Source organism: Populus trichocarpa, chromosome 9 (genome assembly GCF_000002775.5).
Source record: "Populus trichocarpa isolate Nisqually-1 chromosome 9, P.trichocarpa_v4.1, whole genome shotgun sequence".
In the NCBI taxonomy this organism is placed as follows: domain Eukaryota; kingdom Viridiplantae; phylum Streptophyta; class Magnoliopsida; order Malpighiales; family Salicaceae; genus Populus; species Populus trichocarpa.
In genome coordinates this window covers 5,055,394-5,077,971 of record NC_037293.2, presented here as the reverse complement: position 1 = coordinate 5,077,971, position 22,578 = coordinate 5,055,394, and the positions used below count along the sequence as shown (strand labels likewise).

The 22,578-nt window shown below is 31.9% G+C and overlaps 3 protein-coding genes across 5 annotated transcripts; 2 read left to right on the top strand and 1 right to left on the bottom strand.

Moving 5' to 3' along the window:
- Nucleotides 1-3,786: 3,786 nt before the first annotated feature.
- On the top strand, nt 3,787-7,128 carry LOC7468573 (uncharacterized). Its single transcript, XM_024608976.2, has 3 exons — nt 3,787-3,953; nt 4,164-5,825; nt 6,365-7,128. The coding sequence occupies exons 2-3, from the start codon at nt 4,291-4,293 to the stop codon at nt 6,612-6,614; spliced, it is 1,785 nt and encodes a 594-aa protein (XP_024464744.1). The 5' UTR covers nt 3,787-3,953; nt 4,164-4,290; the 3' UTR covers nt 6,615-7,128.
- A 6,150-nt stretch (nt 7,129-13,278) lies between these two features.
- On the top strand, nt 13,279-16,395 carry LOC7481485 (transcription factor MYB119). The gene is made up of 4 exons (XM_024608765.1): nt 13,279-13,385; nt 13,494-13,724; nt 13,841-13,967; nt 15,366-16,395. The coding sequence occupies exons 1-4, from the start codon at nt 13,279-13,281 to the stop codon at nt 16,245-16,247; spliced, it is 1,347 nt and encodes a 448-aa protein (XP_024464533.1). The 3' UTR covers nt 16,248-16,395.
- A 1,294-nt stretch (nt 16,396-17,689) lies between these two features.
- Nucleotides 17,690-20,944, bottom strand: LOC7481486 (GDP-mannose transporter GONST2). Of its 3 annotated transcripts, XM_024607934.2 has the most exons (10): nt 20,600-20,941; nt 20,341-20,510; nt 20,046-20,253; nt 19,758-19,897; nt 19,465-19,594; nt 19,064-19,162; nt 18,707-18,861; nt 18,501-18,617; nt 18,196-18,293; nt 17,690-18,099 (listed from the first exon to the last, which is right to left on the bottom strand). In XM_024607934.2, exons 2-10 carry the CDS (start codon nt 20,499-20,501, stop codon nt 18,056-18,058), a joined length of 1,152 nt encoding a protein of 383 aa, XP_024463702.1. In that variant the 5' UTR covers nt 20,502-20,510; nt 20,600-20,941; the 3' UTR covers nt 17,690-18,055. The 3 variants fall into 3 exon arrangements, with proteins under 3 accessions (XP_024463702.1, XP_024463704.1, XP_024463703.1); XM_024607936.2 differs by lacking the exon at nt 18,196-18,293 and having other exon boundaries at nt 20,600-20,943; XM_024607935.2 differs by lacking the exon at nt 17,690-18,099 and having other exon boundaries at nt 18,234-18,367; nt 20,600-20,944.
- Nucleotides 20,945-22,578: the final 1,634 nt, after the last annotated feature.

Here is a 22,578-nt window from a genome sequence, read left to right as displayed (position 1 = left end):
TAAAAAAGGAGATGTTTTTGCTGTCGAGGAGTGTAGAATTTTACCTTTCAATTGAAGAGTATGCATGAATCAGCACTTGTTCAAGTGTTATCTCAAGTTAATTGAATAAGTATAGTCTGCTCCAATTTATTGTCAACGAGAATGGAATTTTTGTAATTATCTCGATACAGAATAAAATCAATAAGACAATTTAGACCAATAATGAGGCTAAACCTTCATAGGAAGATTCAGTGAATATTCATTTTTCTACTTGAAAAACATGTTCCCAAAAAAGTATTTTCCCTTCAATCTTGAAATTTTCAACATTTCGAGAAAATATGAAGAGTCAAAGTCTACGGACTAAATCGATACATCGTCCAAGGCGCAAAAATACGCAGCTCGTGTGATTTTGGAAACAATTTAAGAGAATTCTTTTGTTTTGTTTAGAAATCATTAAGTATATTTTATTCATTAAATATAAGATGTACTACATTTGCAATTTGATTGCTCATTAATTAGAGGTGCTGTTTGAGATACAATAATATTTGTTTTTTAAAGTATTTTTTGCTTGAAAAATTATTAAAATAATAAATTTTTTAAAATTTATTTTTAATATCAACCTATTAAAACAAACAAAATATAATAAAATGACAAACATTGCTTTAAAATAACTGGACCACAGGTATCATAATCTCAAAAAAGAAGTTGACTGTTGACCTGTACCATAGCATGAAACAAGAGAGAAGATGCATGTTCAAATGTATATACATGTATACTCCCGAGGAGAAGATGGACAAATAATTAATTTGAAGCAGAAAGAAGGGTAATTATAGGATATAAAATGTTGAACCGGAATTTCTATATTGAATGAAAGTGGAAAAGATTCCAATGTATAATATGTCTTTAAAAACAACTTGTGATTGTGTACTTTTTTAACTTCTAAAGAGTTACAGAGTAGTTGAAGGGATCAATAATTTGGCAGTGCATGCTGTGAGAGATGCTGTATATATATTTTTTTTAATGTGATTGTGGTTTTTTTTAAAAGTATTTTTTATTTAAAAATATATTAAAATAATATTTTTTTATATTTTTAAAAATAATTTTTGATATTAGTACATCAAAATAATCTGAAAACACCAAAAAATATTAATTTAAAGTAAAATAAATAAATAAATAATTTTTAATTTTTTTCAAAAGCACTTTTAAATCATAAAAACAAAAAATTATGTGTGGTTAGCATGATTGAGAATCAATTCAACCTGTTTTTTTAAATGTTTTTTAAATTGTTTTTTTTTAAGTATCAAATTTATGTCTTGACATGTTCGTGTAAAAAATAAAAATATATATTATTTTAATGTATTTTTAATTAAAAAATTTTCAATAATTTTGTGTTATTATTTAAAAAAAAAAACAGAAGTCATTTTTTTTTAATTACCAGCCAATCTCCTTTGCAAAAATTGGTCAGAGACTAACTATTTTAAAAAATACAGCAAAACTCACTTTATCCCTCCTCACGATATCATCTCTCCTGTTTTTTTTTTTTCACTATGCAAAACTTTCATTCCATTGTACACTTACAACATTCTAGTTATATTTTATTTTAGGGTCTCTTTAATTATTTTTTAAAAAATAATGACAATCTTATAAATATTTAAATAATTTTTGTTAATCTTTTTAAAAGATATAAAGTGTTATTTAAATATCAAATTGTTTGCAAAAGGTGATTTTTCAAATTATAAAAGCAAAGTGTTATTAAGATATCAGACTAAATGAACTAAAAAAATATATAATTTTTCAAATTATAAAGATTAAATGTTTTTTATATATCAAATTACAAGATATAAAGTGTAATTTTTCAAGCTACAGAGGTAAAGTGTAATTTGCATAAATGTAATTTTTTTAAAATTTCTTTTGTTAAATAAAATTCAAAGTTTCTCCTTTACAAAGACAATTTTACAGAAAAGTGAATTAATTTTTTTTTTTTTTTTTAGAAATGCCGGAAGAAAAAACAGAAGGGCGGGGGTGACTTTTACTTTTTGATAAAAAGGATAGCCAGTTGATGATCCCTTTTCTTGACGTAAGACTAAAGTGGAAAATTACATCACTCCCCTCGTCTGTACAGTTTCCAGTCACCATAACATTAATTAATTTTGCTTTATTTATTTTCTAGGTGCTTTAACTACATTTATTAATTTTGCAGACAGCAACGAGAGAGGACAAAAAAAAAAAAAAACTGACACGTTGTCAAAGGAGCAAACTGTAGAGTCGGCGAGCTCACGGTCTTACCGTAATTTTTAAAATTATTTTTTATAAGAAATTTAAATTAATATTTTTTAGTTTTTTATACACTAATTTAAAAAATAAAAAAATATTATTTAATTTATTTTCAATTAAAAATAATATTTACCACCCTCCTCTTAAACATGCCGGTGAACTCACGATCTTAAAACAGTAGAGGTCGGTGTGAACACGTGGCGCAATTTAAGAACGGCAAAGATGAGATCCAAATCATCCGTGAAACGGGCCGCTCAGAACTCGAAAATCAGGTTCTTCGTCTTACACCTTACATGGTGGCAGCTGACCCGGATCCAAATTTAAACAAACATTGACAGAAACAAAAACACCCATTTAAGTAATAAAATGACTGGTTACCCGCATTCCCTGTTTACCCTTCAGAAGACACATTTTTTTTTTTTTTTTAATTTAGTGCATAATTCATACAAAAATATTTTTATTTAAAAATAAATTAAAATATATTTTATATTTTTTTATATCAACACTTTAAAATTGTAAATGCAATTGTTGGAATTGTGTTTCAAACTCCGTTTTATAAAAATTTAAATTTGTTTTACTTAAAATTATTTTTTAATGTTTTTTGATCGTTTTAATGTGCTGATGTAAAAAATAATTTTTTAAAAAATATTATTTTGAATCATTTTTAAATGAAAACACTTTGAAAAGTAACTACTACTATGATCTCAAACACTTTTTTAACGTATATTTGATATTGTAGTGCAAAATGCTTTTTATCTTGATGTAAATAAAAATAACTTTTTTTAATTTTATATTAGCACTTGAAAATTATCAAAAAATACTAAAAAATATCAATTTAATGTTTTTTTAAGATAAATACACTTTTAAAATGCACCAAAATACAGATAAAAACACAATACTAAACAAACATTTAAAAAAAGCTATAGCTTTTAGGTATGGATAGATTCTAAAAATAACATATGAAATGGTCATGTTATTATATTTTAAAATGTTATTAAACATTTAAAAACCACAGACACAATTAAAAACCAAAACCACATCTAATTTGGTAATTTATGAAAAGGCACTTAGTGTGTTTTTTATATTATACTATAAGCTACTTTTTAAAAGGGTTTTCAATTTAAAAATATATTAAATTTTTTGTTTTAAATTTTTTTATTTATAACATCAACATATCAAAACCATTATACAATAATAAAAAACTAATTTATTTTTTTAAGTCAAATACACTTTTGAACAAATAGCATATTATAGAAGATGCTTGATGAGTGTTAAATTTTATTTTTAGATATTTTATAAAAATATTTTTAGCTGGAAAAGACTTCAAACTAATATTTTTTATAGTATTTTCTTATAATTTTGATATTAAAAATAAAATAAAATATTTTTTTATATTAAAAAAAACTATTTAAAAAAACAATATAAGCAACAGTCCTCAACAACCACTTAAACTGCATCTGGCTTCTAACAAAACTGGCTGCAGTCTGGGAGATTTTTTTAATAATAATAATTAAAAAAAAAAGACGAAAGCTAGCTCGCCTCGTGCGTGGGTGTCTCAGTGGGGTTTATATATAAGAGACAGAGATAACCTCTCCTCACTCTTCTTGATAAGTGAAGATACGGTTTGTACTTCGCTTCTCAGTTTCTCGCCGGATTACATCTCAGGATTTCCAATCGAAAAACTGTTCATCAAATCTAACGTAAGTTCCTGCAAAAGTCTCTCTTGAACTTTGCATCATTTCTTGGATCTCACTTCCTTTTTTTCCATTTTTTTTCGTGCCGTTAACTGCGTTTTCCTATTCCTTTTCCGATCCGATTTTCATGGAAAGTAATGATTGTTTACCGGGATTCAAAGTTTTTTTTTTTTTTTGATATAGTGGCTTATTTTATAGTTGTTGTTTATTTCCTAGGCTCGTGTGAATTAAAAGGAGAGAAAAAGAACTCAACGTCTTTAACCAGCTGCAGCAGATCTAAGGGAATTTGATTCTGTTTTTATAAGCTTCCTTTTTCTTTTCCCGGACAAAAAAGAAGGAAAAAATGGGATTGAAAGTTGCTACAACGACCTGTTTTCAATGGTCGCAGCCAATTACTCATCATTCACCATCTTCCTCTCAATCTTTAGCCTCTGCAATTTCATCTCCGTCGTCTAAACGACAGCGTCGATTCGATGGAACTGGAGGTTGTGTGCTCCTGTGTAGATGCTTACAGAGACTAGACCGACGGACTCTGTTTGGAACTCCATTAACAAAGATACAGAGGGCTCGTTCTTTGGAGTTTCAGAAATCAAGAGGTCAGACTATAAAAAGAGCTAGCAGTGCTAGCTTGGATGCCTTTTCTGATGAAGAATTTTCCAAGAAAATTCAAGAATTGGCTCTCAGATTCCAGCTTTCCGACGACGATGACGATGGCAGTGACGCAGTGGATTCCGAATCAGAGATTCTTTCTGATTCTGGAGACAACCTTGGCAGTATTAATGGCGGGGACATTTATAGTAACTTTATCCGTGAAGATTCGTCAAATTTAGTGCATGACCAAAGGCAGTTTCCTCTGGATTCAATGGAGCCTCCGTGGCCAGAAATCCGGCAAGAGCCACCAGATTGGTCAGGGAGAGATGATATAATTCCAGCAAGTATTGAACGGAAGGCGAATAGTGTCGATCTTCCACTTTCGCTTCGAATGATAAGGAGAAAGATGCAATGGCAAGAAGGGTTTAGAGAAGCAGGGGAATCTGCTTATTGTTCAGTGAAGAAGGCGTTTTGTTCCATGGTGTTCATAATTCGAGAACTTCACGCTTATAGTTTGCAAATGAGAGAGTTTCTTTTCACTGAAGATTTGCAAGGGATTCTTGCTCGTGTACAGAAAGAAATGCATGCTTCTTTCGTTTGGTTGTTTCAGCAAGTGTTTTCACATACACCTACTCTTATGGTGTATGTGATGATTCTCCTTGCAAACTTTACTGTACATTCCATGGCCAATAACGCTGCACTTGCAGCTCCACCAAATTCAGGGTCTTATGCAGCTACAACAGAGAGTATATCTGTCGTTGAAACCCCAGACCAAAAGAATCAAAAGTTTGATTCTTCATCAGTAAAAATGTTTTCGGTATCATCTTCAAGTGGCAAAACAACTTCAATTGGGGGCAATAATGGCGGTGGCGGAAAGGTCCGGCCGCTCGCCAGTGGCACTGAAGGCGATGGATGGTTCGACCAGTCGAACCAAATTAGAACAATTGTCCCTGACGGGGCTTCTCAATTGTCATCTTTAGGGACATCAAGGGAGGCCGAGTCAGCATCAGAGCAAGTGAGTAGAGAAGAGGAGTTGAGTCTATGGAATTCAATCGTCGAGGAGGCTTCGAAAATGCAATATTTTCCATTGAGAGATGAATCCCTTGATCATGAGACCATTCAGAGATTTGTTTCACCTATTAACGCCAAGATCGAGGCGGATGATTATGCAGAGTATTTTAGAACAGATTTACAATATCAAATGGGATTGTCTCAAGACCCTAACAATCCTCTCCTCCTTGCCAATTACGCTCAATTCCTCAACATGGTCTTCCACGATTACGACAGGTAAAAGCTTACACCATCTTTGCCTTCCATATCTTAGTTCCTTCCATTGCAAACTGTAACTCCATTATTGTCAATGGAGACTTTCTCAGAAGCCAATTTGTCAAGTATTATGATATTTTAGCAAGCTGGGCACTGATCAAGTTTTTGAGTCCATATATTCATGTTAGGGTGTCAAGCACCGAGTCGGAATATCTCCTAGGTTTATTCTCCAACATTTTCCATATCTAGGACGCTGCTTTAAATTTGACTTGTCGTCTTGTATATTTTTCTGTTCGATTCCCTTTCTGAATCCTGACAGGGAATGTGTGGTTGTAGTTTTCCCTTCATGGCAAATTATCATCTTCTGCGCGTGACCCTTTTACGCGCATGGCCATAAAGATCTTCAACTTGCGTGTAGCTTAGCCTGTTGACCATCACTTGTTGTTTATTTATATAATATTTCTGGGCTTGATCTTTTGCTAAGCTAGAGCTTTTACACTATTAAGTCAGCAAATTGGTTGCCTGATAACTAACCCTTTTCTTCATGTGTAAATTAACAGGGCAGAGGAATACTTTAAGCGAGCAATAGGGGCGGAGCCACCGGATGCAGAGGCATATAGCAAGTACGCAAGCTTTCTATGGCACGTGAGAAAGGATTTGTGGGCAGCTGAGGAGACTTTCTTGGAAGCCATTTCTGCTGACCCTACAAACTCTTATTATGCTGCTAACTACGCTCATTTTCTTTGGAACACTGGTGGAGAGGACACGTGTTTCCCTCTTAGCTCCCAAGATAATGCCCAAGAAGTCTAATAGGCTAAAGAGGAAAAAGAAAATAAAAAATCATGAAAACCCTCAGACTATTTCTCATAACACCTCATCACAATTCCCTTTGTTTTCCACCCCTTGACCAAAAAAAAAAATGCAGTAATTATGATATATCTGCCGAGAAACAAAGAGAAGAAAATGAGATTTTTTTTAAAAAAAACTTCATTTGAGGGGTGGAGGGAATCTTCGGAAGGGGAATAGAAGGTGAATGGTGTGGGTGGGTTGTGGCCGGCGGTGTTTGGAAGCAGGGATGCACGTGACCATGGAGAGGATTAAGTGGTAATATGCCCTTGAACGTGGCAACATTAGCCTTTTGATTAGGCTTAGACATGTGTTTTTGCTCACGAGGACAATGAGAGGAGGGGTAGTTTCGGCTTTTAATTTTGCACAGTAGAGTATGTTTTTTGCTTTTTCTATTGTTTTTGGATGACATTATCATGTGGCAAAGTGTAATTATTCCGTTTGTCAATATATGCCATTTTAAATTTTGATACCACAATTAAGTCATCTTCGAAAAAAAAAAATTATCTCACCTTGTTTATTTTTATTTTTATGTTTTAAAAATATTTATAAAAAAATCGTTTATGTACTGTGTTAAAAATAATTTTTTTAAAAAAATATTAATTTAAAATATTTTTAAATAAAATATATTTTTAAAAATAAATATTATTACATTTTTAGCTTGTAATACATATTTTATGCTGCACTTCTTTCTTTTTCCATTTGCAATGCAGCGAGACAGGCCTCGAACTTTCTTGTCCTCTAGTTTTCGAAGCTTTGATAGGAGTGCTCGTTGTGTTTGATTTAGTGAATGTTTAATAATTGAGATTTAGGCTTTTTTTTTTTCCTAAATAGAAATGAATAACGTGACTTGGTTGATTAAAGTTGTTTCTTTGCTTTTGTGGTTTTTTTTAATATTTAATAATCTGAGGTTTTTTTTTTCTTTGTTTTTTTTTTAATATTTATTGTATTTTTTTAGAAGGCAAAAACTTATATATGAAGAAATTAAGAACTTTTGATGATTATATTATTTCGCTCTCTTTTCAGCCAAAGATTTATTCCCGGAAAGAAAGAACAAGACGAATCGGCAAAAATTATACATAAATGCACATGCAAAAGTTTACATAATGTTGTTCGAATTATTGTCGATAATTTGTATTGTTGTGTATTGTTGTTCTTGTCGTGCCTTATTTATTGAGTGTTTGTTATTATAGCCTAAGGTATTTTAAAAAATATTTTATTATTATTTATTTTTAACATTATCACATCAAAACTAATTAAAAATACTTAAAAATATCAATTTAATATTTTTTTAAATAAATAATAATAATTTCAAAGCACAAAAATAAACATTAACATGGTGTTTTAAGTTGTTATCGTTAGAGTTATACAATTTATAGCTTTTTTGGGCACGGGAAAACCAAATAAGGCCCCAGTGTCCGCATCAAATGGGAAATTGGACCGAACAAAAGCACTAAAAAAGCTTCAATATCAAACATATTGAATGCAATGTATATTATGGGTATGGGTTCTTGGGATCGATTTAGTCCAAGCACAAACTAACAGCTTTCCACGTGAAGTGATGGTGGTACTGAGCTCCTCCCATCTCTTCTCATTTACCCTCCATGCTATGCCACCTCCCCCACCCATTTCCGCCTAAGATTAACTTTTTCTTTGTTTTATAGGTAAATGCAAGAAAATATTGGGTGTTTAGAATTGTAATAGTAGGAGTTGTTTTATGAAATGTTTTTTTTATTTAAAAATATATTAAAATAATATATATTTTTATTTTTTAAAATTTATTTTTGACATGACACATCAAAACAATTTAAAAATATAAAAAATTAAATTTTAACCGATATTTATTTACATGAACCAAGGTAAATTCTCTATAGACACATGTATAAACACAATCCATTGAAACATTTCTGATATTCTTAAATAAAGATTAAGTATTGACACTCAAAATATAAAAAATTATAATCACTTATAAAATCTTATGAGATTAGATATATAGAGTTTCATTTGATGGAACATAACAAGAAAAAAACCCTTTTAAATCTTTCATCCAAAAAACACCCAATGTTCTTTTATATTAAACTCCTAATTTTGTAACTTCTACTCAACAAATGTTGATTTATTTTACTTATTCGATGAAATCCTCAAGTTATTAATTTTGTTAATTAAGTTTTACTTTATTTCGTTAAAATCTCCAATTACTAACCTAGAAATAAAATACTCTACACTATGGTTTTAAAAGTCTTTTATTTATTAGAAAGAAACTAAAACACAGGGGTTTTTTTAACGGCAGCAATCCACTGTGATATTTTTTTTTACAATTTAGTCATTAAACTTTATTTCTCATCAATTGAATCCTTTTACACCCAAATTAATTGCCAATTTATTATGAAATATTGAGGAGGGTCATAATTGAAACAATGGGGATCAAATTTTGAAATAAGGAGAAATTGGGTGGCAATTTCAAAAAATGGATAAAAAGTTCATTTTTATCCTCCTACTTTTCACATGATAAATTTTCAGTACCTCAATATTTTGAAAATTCAATTTTAGTTCAGAAATTTATTTCCCTTATCTTTGAGTCCATGGTTTGAGAGAGTAGAGAGAAAGTGGTTGGATTTCAATCGGTGCTAGAGAAAGAAAGTCTCGGTTGACACCGATTCTAGCCACAAAAAAGATAATCTTGGTGTTAATGAGTTTATTTGATAAGAGAATTTTAGCCTAGATGTTCTTTTCCCTTAACCTTGTTTGAGATGATAGACCTGAGCTTGAAAAGGTTTATTGTTTCGAGTTAATTTTGAGTTTTTAGGTCGATTTATGAGTTATATGATGTCATGGATAGATTTGTCAAAGTGTGTAAAGTGTTTTATAGGTATTGTGGGTCAAAAGGGGTTGAAAATCGAGTTTTTGGCAAAAAAAAATATCCTTGGCCTAAATTTCCAGTGACCTTTTAGTTGCATGAAACTAGGCAGTTCGCCTACTTATTTTTTCATTAAAAAAAATAAAGGGTTATGTCCCACTTGAAAAAAAAAATAGTCCAAGCACGCGGGCTTGGACTAAATGGCTTATACATCTAAGCTTTTTTTAAGCTCAGGTGTGCTAGGCCACCCATGACAAGCCCATTTGCCCACACTTTTTTTTTCCATTAGTTTTTTTTTGTTTTTCTTTCCCTTTCAATTACATCCTTTAGTGTTGGGTTTTTATTGATTTTTTTTATAATTTCTCATGATTTTTTTAGTGAAATATGATTTAAATTTTGTTTGGTTTACAAATATGCTTTTAGAATATTTTTTTCTAATCTTAAGAGGTATTTTTTTCTATGTATCCCTACTTAATTATGTTTTTCTCTTTAATTTTCTTACATCACTTTCCTATGCATGTTTTGTTATTATTGTCTTATTAAATAAAACATTGGTTCTAATAAAAAAACATTATTAAAAACAATCGAGTTTATAGCCTGTGTTTTAAGATCAAATATCTACTTCCACGTCTATCTCTTAACTTTTTAATTTATTCTTTGGTTAAATATAGTTTGTTTTTTTACATAAAATGATAGCTCCTTCCCCCCCTAATATGTGTAACCTTGCATGATATTTTTTTCCTTTGATTTTATTTCAGTGATTTCATATGTATGTCTATTTCTATTATCATTTTATTAAATAAAAAAATAATTATAATAAACAAAGTCATTAATCACAACCAGGTAATAAAATAACTCATGTTACGAGATCAAATATCTTGATTTACACCTGTCTCTTAATTTTTCTAGTTTAGTCTTGAGTTATCATTGATGACCTTCTTCTTTTTTTCATTTATTTACATAAATGGTTCTCTATTTATTTAATTAAATTCATGTGTATGCTTTTTAATTTACGCTTAATGTTTTTTTATGTCAAAAAATGTATTGAAAAAGCTTGTATATTTTTCTTTTGTTAGAAAACAAATTATCTGACCCATAAAAAAATGTGGGCCAAATAGCTAGTACTTGAGCTAAGTTTTATTATTGAAAAGGTTTGAAGCAAACTTTAGTTTATTTGGGTTTTCAATGATAACTAATTGGGTTGTATAGTTTTAAAGAAAAAAAATATTACTAAAAGCTCATAAACACTTACAAAATAATGCCTTTATGTTGTTTAGAAAACTCTTTTATACTTCAATTATTAAAACATATTAAGAAAAGAAATTATCTTTTTAGAATGTACTATGCATTTAATGCTTATGAAAAAGATGAAGATGTGAATACCAAAATATTCAGAGGTAATGGTCATGTATATTTTGTGGTTTATAGACATTTATCTATTTTCATGAACCACATCCACTTTTATGGTGATAAGGGAAAAATGAGGAAAAAATTATGACATATAGGTAGATAGCAATCATTTTGGTATATACCCTCTAATAAGTGGTCGTGTTCTATTTGAAAAGTAAAGATCTTGTCATGTGGCCATTAACTAAGCTTAAAATAAGTCCATCAAGATAAATACTACTTGAATAAGTCTAGTTGTGATAGAATGATACAGGAGCTCTAGAAGTGAGTGAGTGCACTTGGGTTTAGGGAATGTATGCTTAAGTGCATGACCTCATGGGCCATGAAGAGACCTTCAGCTTGTTATATAGTAATAGGGTTTTTGGGCAAGTTGGATAAGTTAAAAGTCATGTTATACATATAGAGCTTTTTATAAAATCATGTTATCCCTTTTGGGTGTAGTGTTCTAATAGACCATGTAATGTGACTAAACTTAAGTGAGAGTTGTATCGTGCTCAAGCTTGAGGATCCTTGGTACTCATTTTAGCCCATAAAGCTCTAAGCTTGAGCTATACCTTATGTCTTATGTCTTTAGGCCTAAGGTGTATCTCAAATCTTATGTTTTTAGGCTCAGAACTATGGGCATAAATCCTATACCTAATATCCCCTAAGTTTTTATGTTTGGGACAACACAAAGACTTAAATTTGTATTTGAGATAATCTTAAGTGTAAACAACCACCATGTTGGTTTGTTTTCCTTTGAATCATCATGATACAATCACTTGGGAGAATTCTTAAAGTCATCGAGTGGGCGTACGTAGTAAGGAGATAAAAAGATTTTAACATTTGAATTTTGATATTTTTAACTGACAAATAGAGTCTTTTCACGTGTTAAGTTAGTGGAATATGCGACTAGAGATAAAATGTCATCATTTATTGCATACAAACATATAGAAGGCTTACCATTGAACATACTGTCATTTTTTAGAAAATCTAAATTGCTACCATTTTGCTCCTTCCCTCCGTATGTTTTTCTTTCCCTATCTTTTATACGAAAAGAATTCATGTGAGAGAGACTATCACTGAGGAGTTTAAAGGATCGGTACAACCACCGAGTTGACTGGGTCTCAGGTCGACCAGCTGAGCCGGTCCGGTTTAATAACTATGATATTTATTTCTCATTAATGTTATCAATGCAAAATTATATTCTAGCATCTCATCTCCATAAAAGAACAAGACTCTTGGGCTATATGAAACCCCATGAATTCTACAAGCTCCAGACTCTCAATCTTCATTCTCTACTACATATTTATTTTCAGAGTCTTTTTTTAAAATATCATTGTCTTTTCTTTAAAAAAAAATTATTTACTTAAAAATTTAAGAGTCCCTAAATTCATCAAAATTGATATTTTACAGGTATCAGACACCATTCACTAACTATTTTAATTAAAAAAATAAATTAAATTATCAAAATTAAAAAATTAATCTTACCTTCAAACTACTTAGATTTTTTGAGACATCATCACCTTGAATTCTTGCCCTCATGATATAGAGTTTTTGAATACTAAGAAGAGAATCATCTTTACCTGGCAAAGTACCGACTTTACTCAGTATGCTTGTGCATAGCAACACTCTCACTATTCCAGCTACGTAGCAAAATAAAATTTAATTCTCGTAATTACATGAGTACCTGGGTGTCCAATGACTTGAGAATTAATAATTAATTAATCAATAGCTAGCCATTTGGCAGATAGCCAACCAGGAAATTAAATTCCGAGGCTTGGAATTCTCCAATATTTCATCACCCTATTAACTAGATTTAATTTCCAAAAATTACATGGGCACACCTTGTTCTTACCATATTTGGATCCCCATCTAAATATATTTAATTATAATAATTATAATATTGACGGTTATATATGGCAGTGGGCTTTGCATGAAATTGTTCTTATCATACGGGCAAAATTGTCTTTTCCGTATTGTTGGCGTGAAAAATGCCTTTGTACTTGGTAGGGCCCACAACCTTCATAGATAACTTTCCAATTTTGTCCATTATTTGGAATTTATTACGAAATGATTAGTTAATTGTGAGTTTAATAACGAACCCACTAATCTCTCCACCTCTTTTCCTACTTTTGTCTGAGAGAGGAAGCTCAGGAGTTACACTCAGCTCTAATTCTCAGCCATTAGATCAACCAGGTGATCAACGGCTATTAGGCTATATGCACATTACAAGGCTTGGTACAAGCAAAATGACCAGCTTTTGTCATGGGGTTTTCTTACAAGTAAAGAAGTAAAAACCTACGAAACAACTCCATAAATCAAGCTCATTTCTACGCTTAAAATCTTCTCTCCTTTTCTTCTTAACTCGAGCTCTTTGATTTGATGGAAGGAGGAGGAGAAGGAGGTGGTGGTGGCCGTTTTAGCCATCAAAGTTTACAAAACAACCGTTCCATCTATCAACCAACTCCACCATTAACAGCCACAGATAGGTTTTTATTTTGTCAAAGCCATTACACACCCCAAAATATTGAAAACGATGATAAAAGCAAAGAAACCCTTGTTTCAATAAATGGGCTGTGTGGTTTTTCTCCACCTAGTGGTGCAATTGGTGCTGTTCCTTGGCAAAGTTTTTCAGAGACAAGTTTTGTCGATGGGCTTTTTGTTGATGGAGATAGCCTTAACCGGGCATATGATGGAAACCCTAATGGGGGTTTGAGTGGAGAAGTGAATAATGTTTCAGGGAAGAGTTGTAAAGGGATGGGAAAGAAAACCAAGAAAGGATCTTGTGCAACTTTGATCAAGGGGCAATGGACAGAAGAAGAAGATAGGTAATATATAAAAAAACACTTTGTTTAAAATGTTTTAGAATTTCTTTTCTCCTCTTAATTTTATGTTGTTTGATGGTTCGAGTGAGACATTAAGGATTCTTCTTTCTGCAATGAAGGAAACTAATTAGGTTGGTGAAGCAATTTGGAGTGAGAAAATGGGCTCAAATAGCTGAAAGGGTGGCTGGTAGAGCTGGGAAGCAGTGTCGTGAGAGGTGGCACAACCATTTGCGGCCTGATATCAAGGTTTCTTCTCCTTTCACTTCCTCTCGGGTTTTTTAATTTAGTTTTGTCTTTCTTCATGTTGGTGATTTCTATATTAATTAATAGATATATTGTTTTAGATCTTTTAAACTTTTCTGTGGGCTTCTTTTTATGAGAAGCTGTGTGATGGGGTATCTAAGAACAATCTTGGACTTAGATTCTGAGATTTTGCCTTCTTAATTTTCGGAACTTCCCTAATAACTAAAATATTGGCTAGATTCTCATTTTCTGGGCTATTAATTTCCAAGTGTTTGACAAGACAAACCCTAGATAGCCTTATCCGATTTGTCTTACAAGTACAATATCAAGGATGTGGATTCTTTCCTATATATTCTATGTTTTCTTTTTTAAAAAAAAATACTATCCATGATCAGCCAGTTTATTGCCGTGAAGAAATATAACCAAGAACAATGCACTTAAATCCTTTTTCTGTTTTTGTTTTTGATGATGGAACAAATCTCATTTACATCATAGTTTAAATCAAATTGAAGTTTTTTTTTTTTTTTCTGGGTGAAAACGCAACAGACAATATAGATAACATTAGGCACCAATATAGGCATGGCGTTAATCGTAGTCCTTCTGTAATTCTTCAACACCTGCAACTGAGGTCAGCCTTTCAATACCAAAAGACTTGTGATTCTACTGAATATGAAGACACCTCATAGTAGTAATTTTAGCACCAAATTGAACACTTTAATCAAATATCCTAATTAATTCTTCTGAATTCTACAGAAGATGGTCGTCATCGTTCCCGGCGAAAAAGAAATTCCATAAATTATATGGGTTGAAGATTTAATGGATCTACCGTTTTTTTTTTATGTATTTTGAGAATCTGCAATTGAATCTTTTTCTTCATTTCAATTTTTTTTTATTCTCCTTTTCTTGGGTTACCAATTTTTTATTTTTTAAAAAAAAACAGATGACTTTTAGTTTAATTACCACACAATATTACATATTTACATGCAAATACCTTTCGCACAATTCATTCGATCTCTTCGTGGCTATTTTTGTTCCTAAATCATATTCTGATATATATATATATATATATATATATATATATATATATATATATCAGAATATGATTTAGGAAAGTGTCTGGAATTTTATTTAATATTTTTTATGAGATTCAGATCATAGGAACATTCATATTTCAGATATTGTTTTGCAGCTTCTTGACGTTTCTCTTTCTTTGAGTGTTCAGTATCATGTGATGTGGTCACTGACGTAAAAGGCATTAACTTTAATCATTCGTTTGAAAAGTTTTTATTGCCTTTTCTGTAACAACCCTTTGATAATGCCAATGTTGTTATCTTGTGTTGTCTTGTAGTTAATTACTATTAAGAGAATATGACAATTCTTGTGTTTAACGTTTTGCCGCAGAAAGATAGCTGGAGCGAAGAAGAGGAGATAATATTGGTCGAAGCTCATACTAAAGTTGGGAACCGATGGGCGGAGATTGCAAAGCTTATTCCAGGAAGAACAGAAAATGCTATAAAAAATCATTGGAACGCTACGAAAAGAAGGCAGAATTCAAGGAGAAAGCACAAGCAAACAGAAAGCCAAAGTGGAAAACCTCAACCCTCAATACTTCAGGACTATATTAGAAGCAAGAACCTTAAAAATGCTTCAACTTCTGTTACCTCTACACAAAGCACAACCACTAACACCCCATCAAGCTCCATATCTGAAGACCCGTCAAGCCAATTCAACTATTTTCTCCCTGAATTATCTGAATCCGCCTCGGATGACTCTCCATCATTACTTGCACAATCATGTAATGATGATGAACTTCTGTTCATCCAAAATTTCTTTGGCAACAAATCCAAAGAGCCATCATCAACCGATAAGGTTGCTACAGAGAATCCAACAATGGAGGTGGACAACTTCAATGCGGATTCTTTTAATGACTCCTTGGATTCCAGTGGTTTATATCAAAACAGTGGATGTCAGCAGCTCAAAGATTTAAGTGACAATGACTTTGATATTTCTACTTTGAATCCGAAGCTGTGCACCAACGGTTTCCAAGCAGTAACAGATCAGCAAACACCCACTTATAACCACCTCCATTCTGATCTCTACCTTTCGTATCTATTGAATGGAGCAAGTAATGCTCCAGGTTCGTCTTATACTGAATATGGATACAGTAGCACGAACATGGACATGGAGATGGATCAAACACATCCTCTCAATGGAAAGAAGGAGATGGATTTGATAGAGATGATTTCTTCTTCTCAATTCTCTCAGGGTATTGACAATATATAGCTTTTGCTGCCTGATACAACATTGTGATTTAACCAATTATTGTAGTCCTTTTTTTTCTCTCCTTTTTTTAAGGATATTAATTTGGTTAACTGCTTGTTTTTAAAGAACTATATATCCTAGTTCTAATGCTTGTGATTATTGGGGCAATCTAGGCATGTGAGATGCAAAATAAACTGTCAAGAATGAGTTTGTTCTTATGGTTTTGTAGAAGGTGACTGGAGAGGATCGAGCATTTCTTTATCATATGGTTGTGCATTGCAATGGTTTGTGGGCAAGTGGTGTTTAATTGTTGTTTCGTCTTTATCATTAAAAATTGCTCCTTCGAACACTCCAGACATATCCAATTCTTACATGCTCCTGATCCATGTTTTCTCATGGAAACTACTCGAGTTTTTGCCTAGTTAGGATAACTGATTCTGAAAACATGTTACGTCGTTGAATCAGCTTTATGCGCAATCCTGATATTGGAATTAATGCTTCCATCAAACGGCAAAGACGATCGATATGCTGTTAGAGCATTAGAAAATTAGCGTTTTCCGGATGAGGTTCCAACGAGGCCCACCATCGATCTGACTACTGAAACCAGGAGAAGGTATGAAGAAATTAAGTACGATTTATGAACTGCATCCATGATAAATTTTACATCAACGATGCTCAAATACCCATGAAATTCAGATGCCAACATGGCAATAATTATGACTTGTCTGATTTTTGAACAAGCTTAGGGACTTGTTTGTTTCCATGAATTTATTTAAAAAAAAATTATTTTTCTTATATTTTTTTGTTCGGTAAACATAAAGAAAATTAGTCAAAAAACTGAATTTCAATTAAAAAAAAAATTTATGATAGGAAAGTGTTTTCCTTCTTTTATCTTAAGGAAAACACTTTCCTTAATTTGCTTAAACAAAATAAAACATGTGCTGTCTCCTTATCCTTATGACAAGCAAAAAACATGTTTGTCTCCTTCACTTTTATTTTCTTTGTTTTTTTTATTTTCTAGTGCTTTGTTATTTCCTAGTGCTTTGGTAATAACAAATAGAATATTCAAATGGAAGATAAATGAATATGAGGGAGACGAGAATATAAAATATAAAATGAAAATAAGATTTTTTTTAAAAAATAATATATAGTTATATTTTATAAAATAAGCTATATATGAATATAGGATATAATAAAAAAAATTCATCATTACACTTTTTAGATTTTATTCTTTTATTGTAAGTGATTAAATATTTATATTTAATATTTTCATATATTAGATAAATTTGAAAAAAAAAGTTTAATTCATTAATAAATTATTTTCCAGTTTATTTTCCATAACATAATCAAATACCGGAAAATATTTTTCAGTTTATTTTCCATAACATTACCAAACATCGAAAAATAATTCACTTTCCAGGAATTCATTTTTCAAGAAAACAATTTTTTTAAAAAAAAACTACTTTTCAGCAAACAAATAGGACATTTTCATTGCATCTGTCAAGTATAGGTAAAAGTTATGGAAGGAAAATCATCATAGAGCATAAGCAACATTGAGTAATGAATCCAAAGACGACATTCAGTATTTTCCCTTCTTCCGGTAATAGAAAAGGACGCGGAGACCTTCCCATACGACAACTCCCACCCTCATGAATGAGCAACCACAATATTCACGTTGTTCAGGCTTGCGGTTTTCAAAAGCAGCTTGCTTTCCAAATCCCTTAATTCTTAGTTCCTCTAATAATTAGTAAATCCACTTATATATAAAGCTTTAATTTTGACTACTAATATAATTGTTTAACAAGATCACCAAGAATCTGATTCTGGGATCAGGACATTTTAGCCCTGGCAAAGAATATTCCAGCAAATAGACCTGCGAGAAACAGACATCAAACTGCCATAAGATTACACTGAATAGAATTACGCTGATAAAATAACTGTTTATTGTCTGAAGAGTGTTGTCTATTACCGAAAAATATACTGAAAAGGTTTGGTAGACTGAGTGGAACCTTGAACAGAACAAGACCAGCAAAAGATAAGGGAATCTTGTTAAGGGAACCCACCAGACTGTAGAACAAGAGACTGAGTGAATATGATACTAAAAGAAACAGAGTTCCTTTTCTTCTGAAGAACTCTGTAAACTGAAGTTAACAACCACGTATTTATCAGTCTGAGGACTTGTGTCCCAGGAAAGAAACATGTAGCTAGCTTACACATTCCAACGAGAAAACAGCAAAATCATCTATACTGAAAGGATAGGGAGCACAGAATTACCTGTAAGTTGTGGGGCCAGTTTGATGTAGGAACCACAGGGAGGTGAAGCTAATGGCAAGTCCAAGTAATCCACTGGCTGTTGCAACAACCCAAAACATTGGTAATTTAATCACATCCCTGCAAATTAAACCACATGTCAGAATCACAATCTACCGATGGACGATGGTATGAAGAGAAAACAGCATAGAGATTTTTACATTACTTACGTAGTTATTATGTATTCCCATTCATCGAATAGCAGAATCAAGATGATACCGAAAGGTAGAGATAACAAATTATTCAGTAGGACCATTGAGATTTCATTAAGAGATCCACTTCTGGTTAACTGCTTTGCCGTGTCCATCACCTTGCGCAGGGTAAGCTGTGACAGGGTACAAATGTCGTAGATTAATGGTTGAAAATTGCAAAAATAGAAAGCCATTGACACTGACACAGATAGCGAGAGTCACGGCTCCATATTCCAAGCTGAAAACTATATATGTACATCCCAGACAATTTAATAAGATAACTGACAGGATCAGGGATTGAGGGCTAGTGAAATGACAGGCTTTTAATCTACATACCGAGTAGCAGGCTGTTAAAATACAATTCATGATTTGCCATGTGTAACCCATGGAATCAAAGGAAAGGTCTGTGATTCCACCACTAATGGCAGAGATGATCTGCAAAACAAAAGGAGAAATCAAGGACTTGTTATTTTTGCTGAGCCTGGCTTACCAGATTATAAGAGTAATCCACCAGACACTCATACGTTGTTTCCAGCAACAATAAGACCATTGATGCATAAGCATAAAATCTATCGAAATTATTCTGTGCAGTATATCTCTGTTACTTTCAGTCTGAAATAAACAGCTGTATCCTTTTCCAATCAAAGACAATCATATCTGCGATATGATTTTTGGCCATAAATTAAAGAATATAGCTTTGCTCGCCCATGGGAAACAAGTGAGGGATTGTCACGTACCATCAAAAACATGGCAGTCCATACTTTCTGATTCTGATGTTTCCGGAAAATATACAATTCCCCAATTGCTGTTATAATATTTGTCACATTCTTCAATATTGTAACCATCGCTATGTTTATGTATTTCAAACTGAAAGCAGAAATGAACCAGAATCAACTGCAAAAATAATAATTGAATACACTACTATTTCTCATAAAAAAAAATTGAGCATATTGCTATCCAGCAACACGCATGCCTTCACTCCTCTCCACTGTATCTCTAAAACCCATACAAACTGAAGTGCATAACATACCTATACATGCCTGATACAAGCATGCCAACAAAGATTACGTTGACAGGGATCCATACCCTTACTAGTTTCCAGTTGAGTTTTTCAACTGAAACTACCCCAGACAAGCTCAGTACAGCAACAACAAGACAGCTGATCAAATTCTGCATCAAAACGAAGGCTTCAAATTTCGAGAGGCTTTGATATGTTCTGTTATTTAATATTTGATTACATAAAGAAAGTTTGCAGTAGCAAGATACTTTTCTCCAATTCAATCAACACACTAGAAAGCAAAGGGAGGGTATAGCGTACTTGGTAAAACATAAGTGATATCCCTGCATTGAAATTATAAGTTGATAAAGCAATTTTATTCAACAATATCATGCCGCAAGACGAAATGCAGTAAGCCGTTCCAGATATAAGAGGCCCATATTTTTTTCCTGATCCATGTTCACGTTTTCCATCCCCGCCATTTGGGAGACCGAGACTGTCACTATCTGCTCCATTCCCTCTAAAGAACCTGCAAAAAGAAACAAATAGATAACAATCCAAAGTTCAAACTAATAAACTACATTAAAAAAAAATCAATATTAATTCCCATTATTACCCGTCACTTTTAGCTCTCCGTCCTGCAAAATTGACACTAAAAATCTTGTACACTGCAGCATTAATCTTTTCAGCACCTGAAATCGTTTTTCCCTTTTCAGGCCTAAAACCAGGCTCTGGAAAATCCTGGCCTAGAACTACATCTAACTTGAAATCAGACATACCGCAAGCCTGCAAATGGAAAAGAAAGGAGGAGATAAGGAAAACAAACGCAGCATATTAATGGAATTGAAAACCCCATGCACGGTTACAATACAAACCTGATACCGGTTCTGGTAGCTGAAAGAATCTGGCGGTCATGAAAAAGACGTGAATAATATTTGTTTTAGAGGATCTTTTTAGAGAGCACGCAAAGGGAAAAGGTTAACCGAAAATAAAAAAACTGTGGATCTGAATATATTAGAAAAAGAAGTGGTTGAAGGAGAGAAGACAGGAGTTGACATTAGCATCACAGAGCGAGATTCTAGTAGGAGAGAGCACCGTCCATGGAGTTTGAGCATCGAAAAAATAAAGTGCAGTTTTCGAGGGTTTAAAAGTCAAATGGATGGATTTATTACAGGTTTTTTTTTTAGAGTCTCTCTGTACTTCTTGGTTTGTTTATTGCGAATGGAAGATGCGAGAAAGAAGGGACTTGGAATGAAAAGAAGAAAGCTTGGGAATCAGATTGTACTTGTTTTTGAATTCTCTCTAGCTTTTTGCGCGGAAAATCTGCCTTGCTTCTTGGCACGGAAATGGAGGTGGGTCGGATTTTGATGGGTTGAGCGGGCTCGATTGCATGCAGTGCTCAGAAGAAAAGAAAAACTCTTTTGTATAAGAACTTAACCATCCATGCATTTAATAAATGATATCTACCTGTATTTGTACTATCCGTTTAAACATCAGCATCGTCTCGGAGCATTCAAACACAACTCTCTGTATAAGAATTCAACATTTAGACATGTTACGAGGATTCTTAGGTATTCTTTTAAAATTAATGCCGTTAACGAGATCAATTTGATTGTGTGTGTGTGTAAGAATTTTTAAAAATATATCTTTACTAAATTCGGTTTATCTTTAAATTTTATGAGAAATCTAAACAAATTTATTGTTTTATTATAGAAAATATAAAGGGACTCGTATTTTTATTATTTTCAGTGGATTATAAAATTTATTCATTCTCAAACTCAAAAATTCACAATAGAAGAAATAGAGGGAATGGCAATGAGTTTAATTTTGGCAGCATTGCATCATCCTCAATATTCTTAGAAAAAAAATAAAGAAATTCTAACATGGTATTATTATTTTTTTATTTTTCCATGTGATTTTAGTTAGCTTACTTGAAATCTTGTAGTGAGATTCATATTATCTTATGTTTAATTTTTATTAGATAAATAGGGATAGTGAGATTCGAATTCGTGACCACTTAGTTATCAAGGTTTTGATACCATGTCAAAGAAATATCTTAACCCAATAACTTAAGTTGTTAGGTAAGGTTCCAAGATATAATTTATATTATTCTCTAACAGCTTGAAAATTTGTACATCTTTTCCTATCATTTAATTTTTTACTCAATATTGAGTCTGCCAATTTATAAACAATTATTGTTGATAGTCTTACAACATGCGACAGTGCTTGTCGACTTACTTTTTTCTTTGTGGGAAAATATGAAGAAGAATAACGAATTGAAAAATAATCCATTAAAATGGGTTAAAGGAAATGAAAATTAAAATCTTAAAATCTTTCTGATAAGAAATAGATCCTTGTTGATGTATGTGGAAAACAAAACACAAGAAAATAAAACAACAAGAAATTAAGACAAAATTAGAACTGAAAATACTTTTCATCCAAGATCCCTATATAATTCGTATTTAATTTCTGAATAATTATTGCTATTCTAATTTGCCTCTCTAATTAGTCCATAAGCTGGCCTTTACAAGATAGAAGAATTATAATTCTAAATAAATAAAAAAACATAAAATTGAAAATTAAATTGAAAAATTAAAAAATTCAATTAAACAATATCATGCAACTTTGAAAAAAAATAGCATGGTAATTTTATTTTATTTTTCCATAAAAATACAAGCATAGCCTACTGGCCTTGCTGCAAAATCGATCAATTTCAGCTAAACTCCAGCTGTAATATGAAATAGATTAATTTTTTATATTAATATATTAAAATGATTTAGAAATATTCAAAAGAATTAATTTAAAATAAAAAACAATATTTTTTTTTTAAAAAAAAAAGATTTAACTTCAATTC

What these genes read in the sequence shown, in the direction of transcription:
- LOC7481486 (XM_024607934.2), bottom strand. Translation starts at nt 20,501, where the DNA reads ATGTCTGATTTCAAGTTAGATGTAGTTCTAGGCCAGGATTTTCCAGAG. An exon ending in TATCACTTATGTTTTACCAA is followed by an intron (nt 19,898 to 20,045) that starts GTACGCTATACC and finishes GTTTTGATGCAG; the next exon opens with AATTTGATCAGCTGTCTTGT. An exon ending in TGGGAATACATAATAACTAC is followed by an intron (nt 18,618 to 18,706) that starts GTAAGTAATGTA and finishes TTTAATTTGCAG; the next exon opens with GGATGTGATTAAATTACCAA.
- LOC7481485 (XM_024608765.1), top strand. Translation starts at nt 13,279, where the DNA reads ATGGAAGGAGGAGGAGAAGGAGGTGGTGGTGGCCGTTTTAGCCATCAA. An exon ending in TGGACAGAAGAAGAAGATAG is followed by an intron (nt 13,725 to 13,840) that starts GTAATATATAAA and finishes TCTGCAATGAAG; the next exon opens with GAAACTAATTAGGTTGGTGA. An exon ending in ATTTGCGGCCTGATATCAAG is followed by an intron (nt 13,968 to 15,365) that starts GTTTCTTCTCCT and finishes GTTTTGCCGCAG; the next exon opens with AAAGATAGCTGGAGCGAAGA.
- LOC7468573 (XM_024608976.2), top strand. Translation starts at nt 4,291, where the DNA reads ATGGGATTGAAAGTTGCTACAACGACCTGTTTTCAATGGTCGCAGCCA. An exon ending in GTCTTCCACGATTACGACAG is followed by an intron (nt 5,826 to 6,364) that starts GTAAAAGCTTAC and finishes GTAAATTAACAG; the next exon opens with GGCAGAGGAATACTTTAAGC.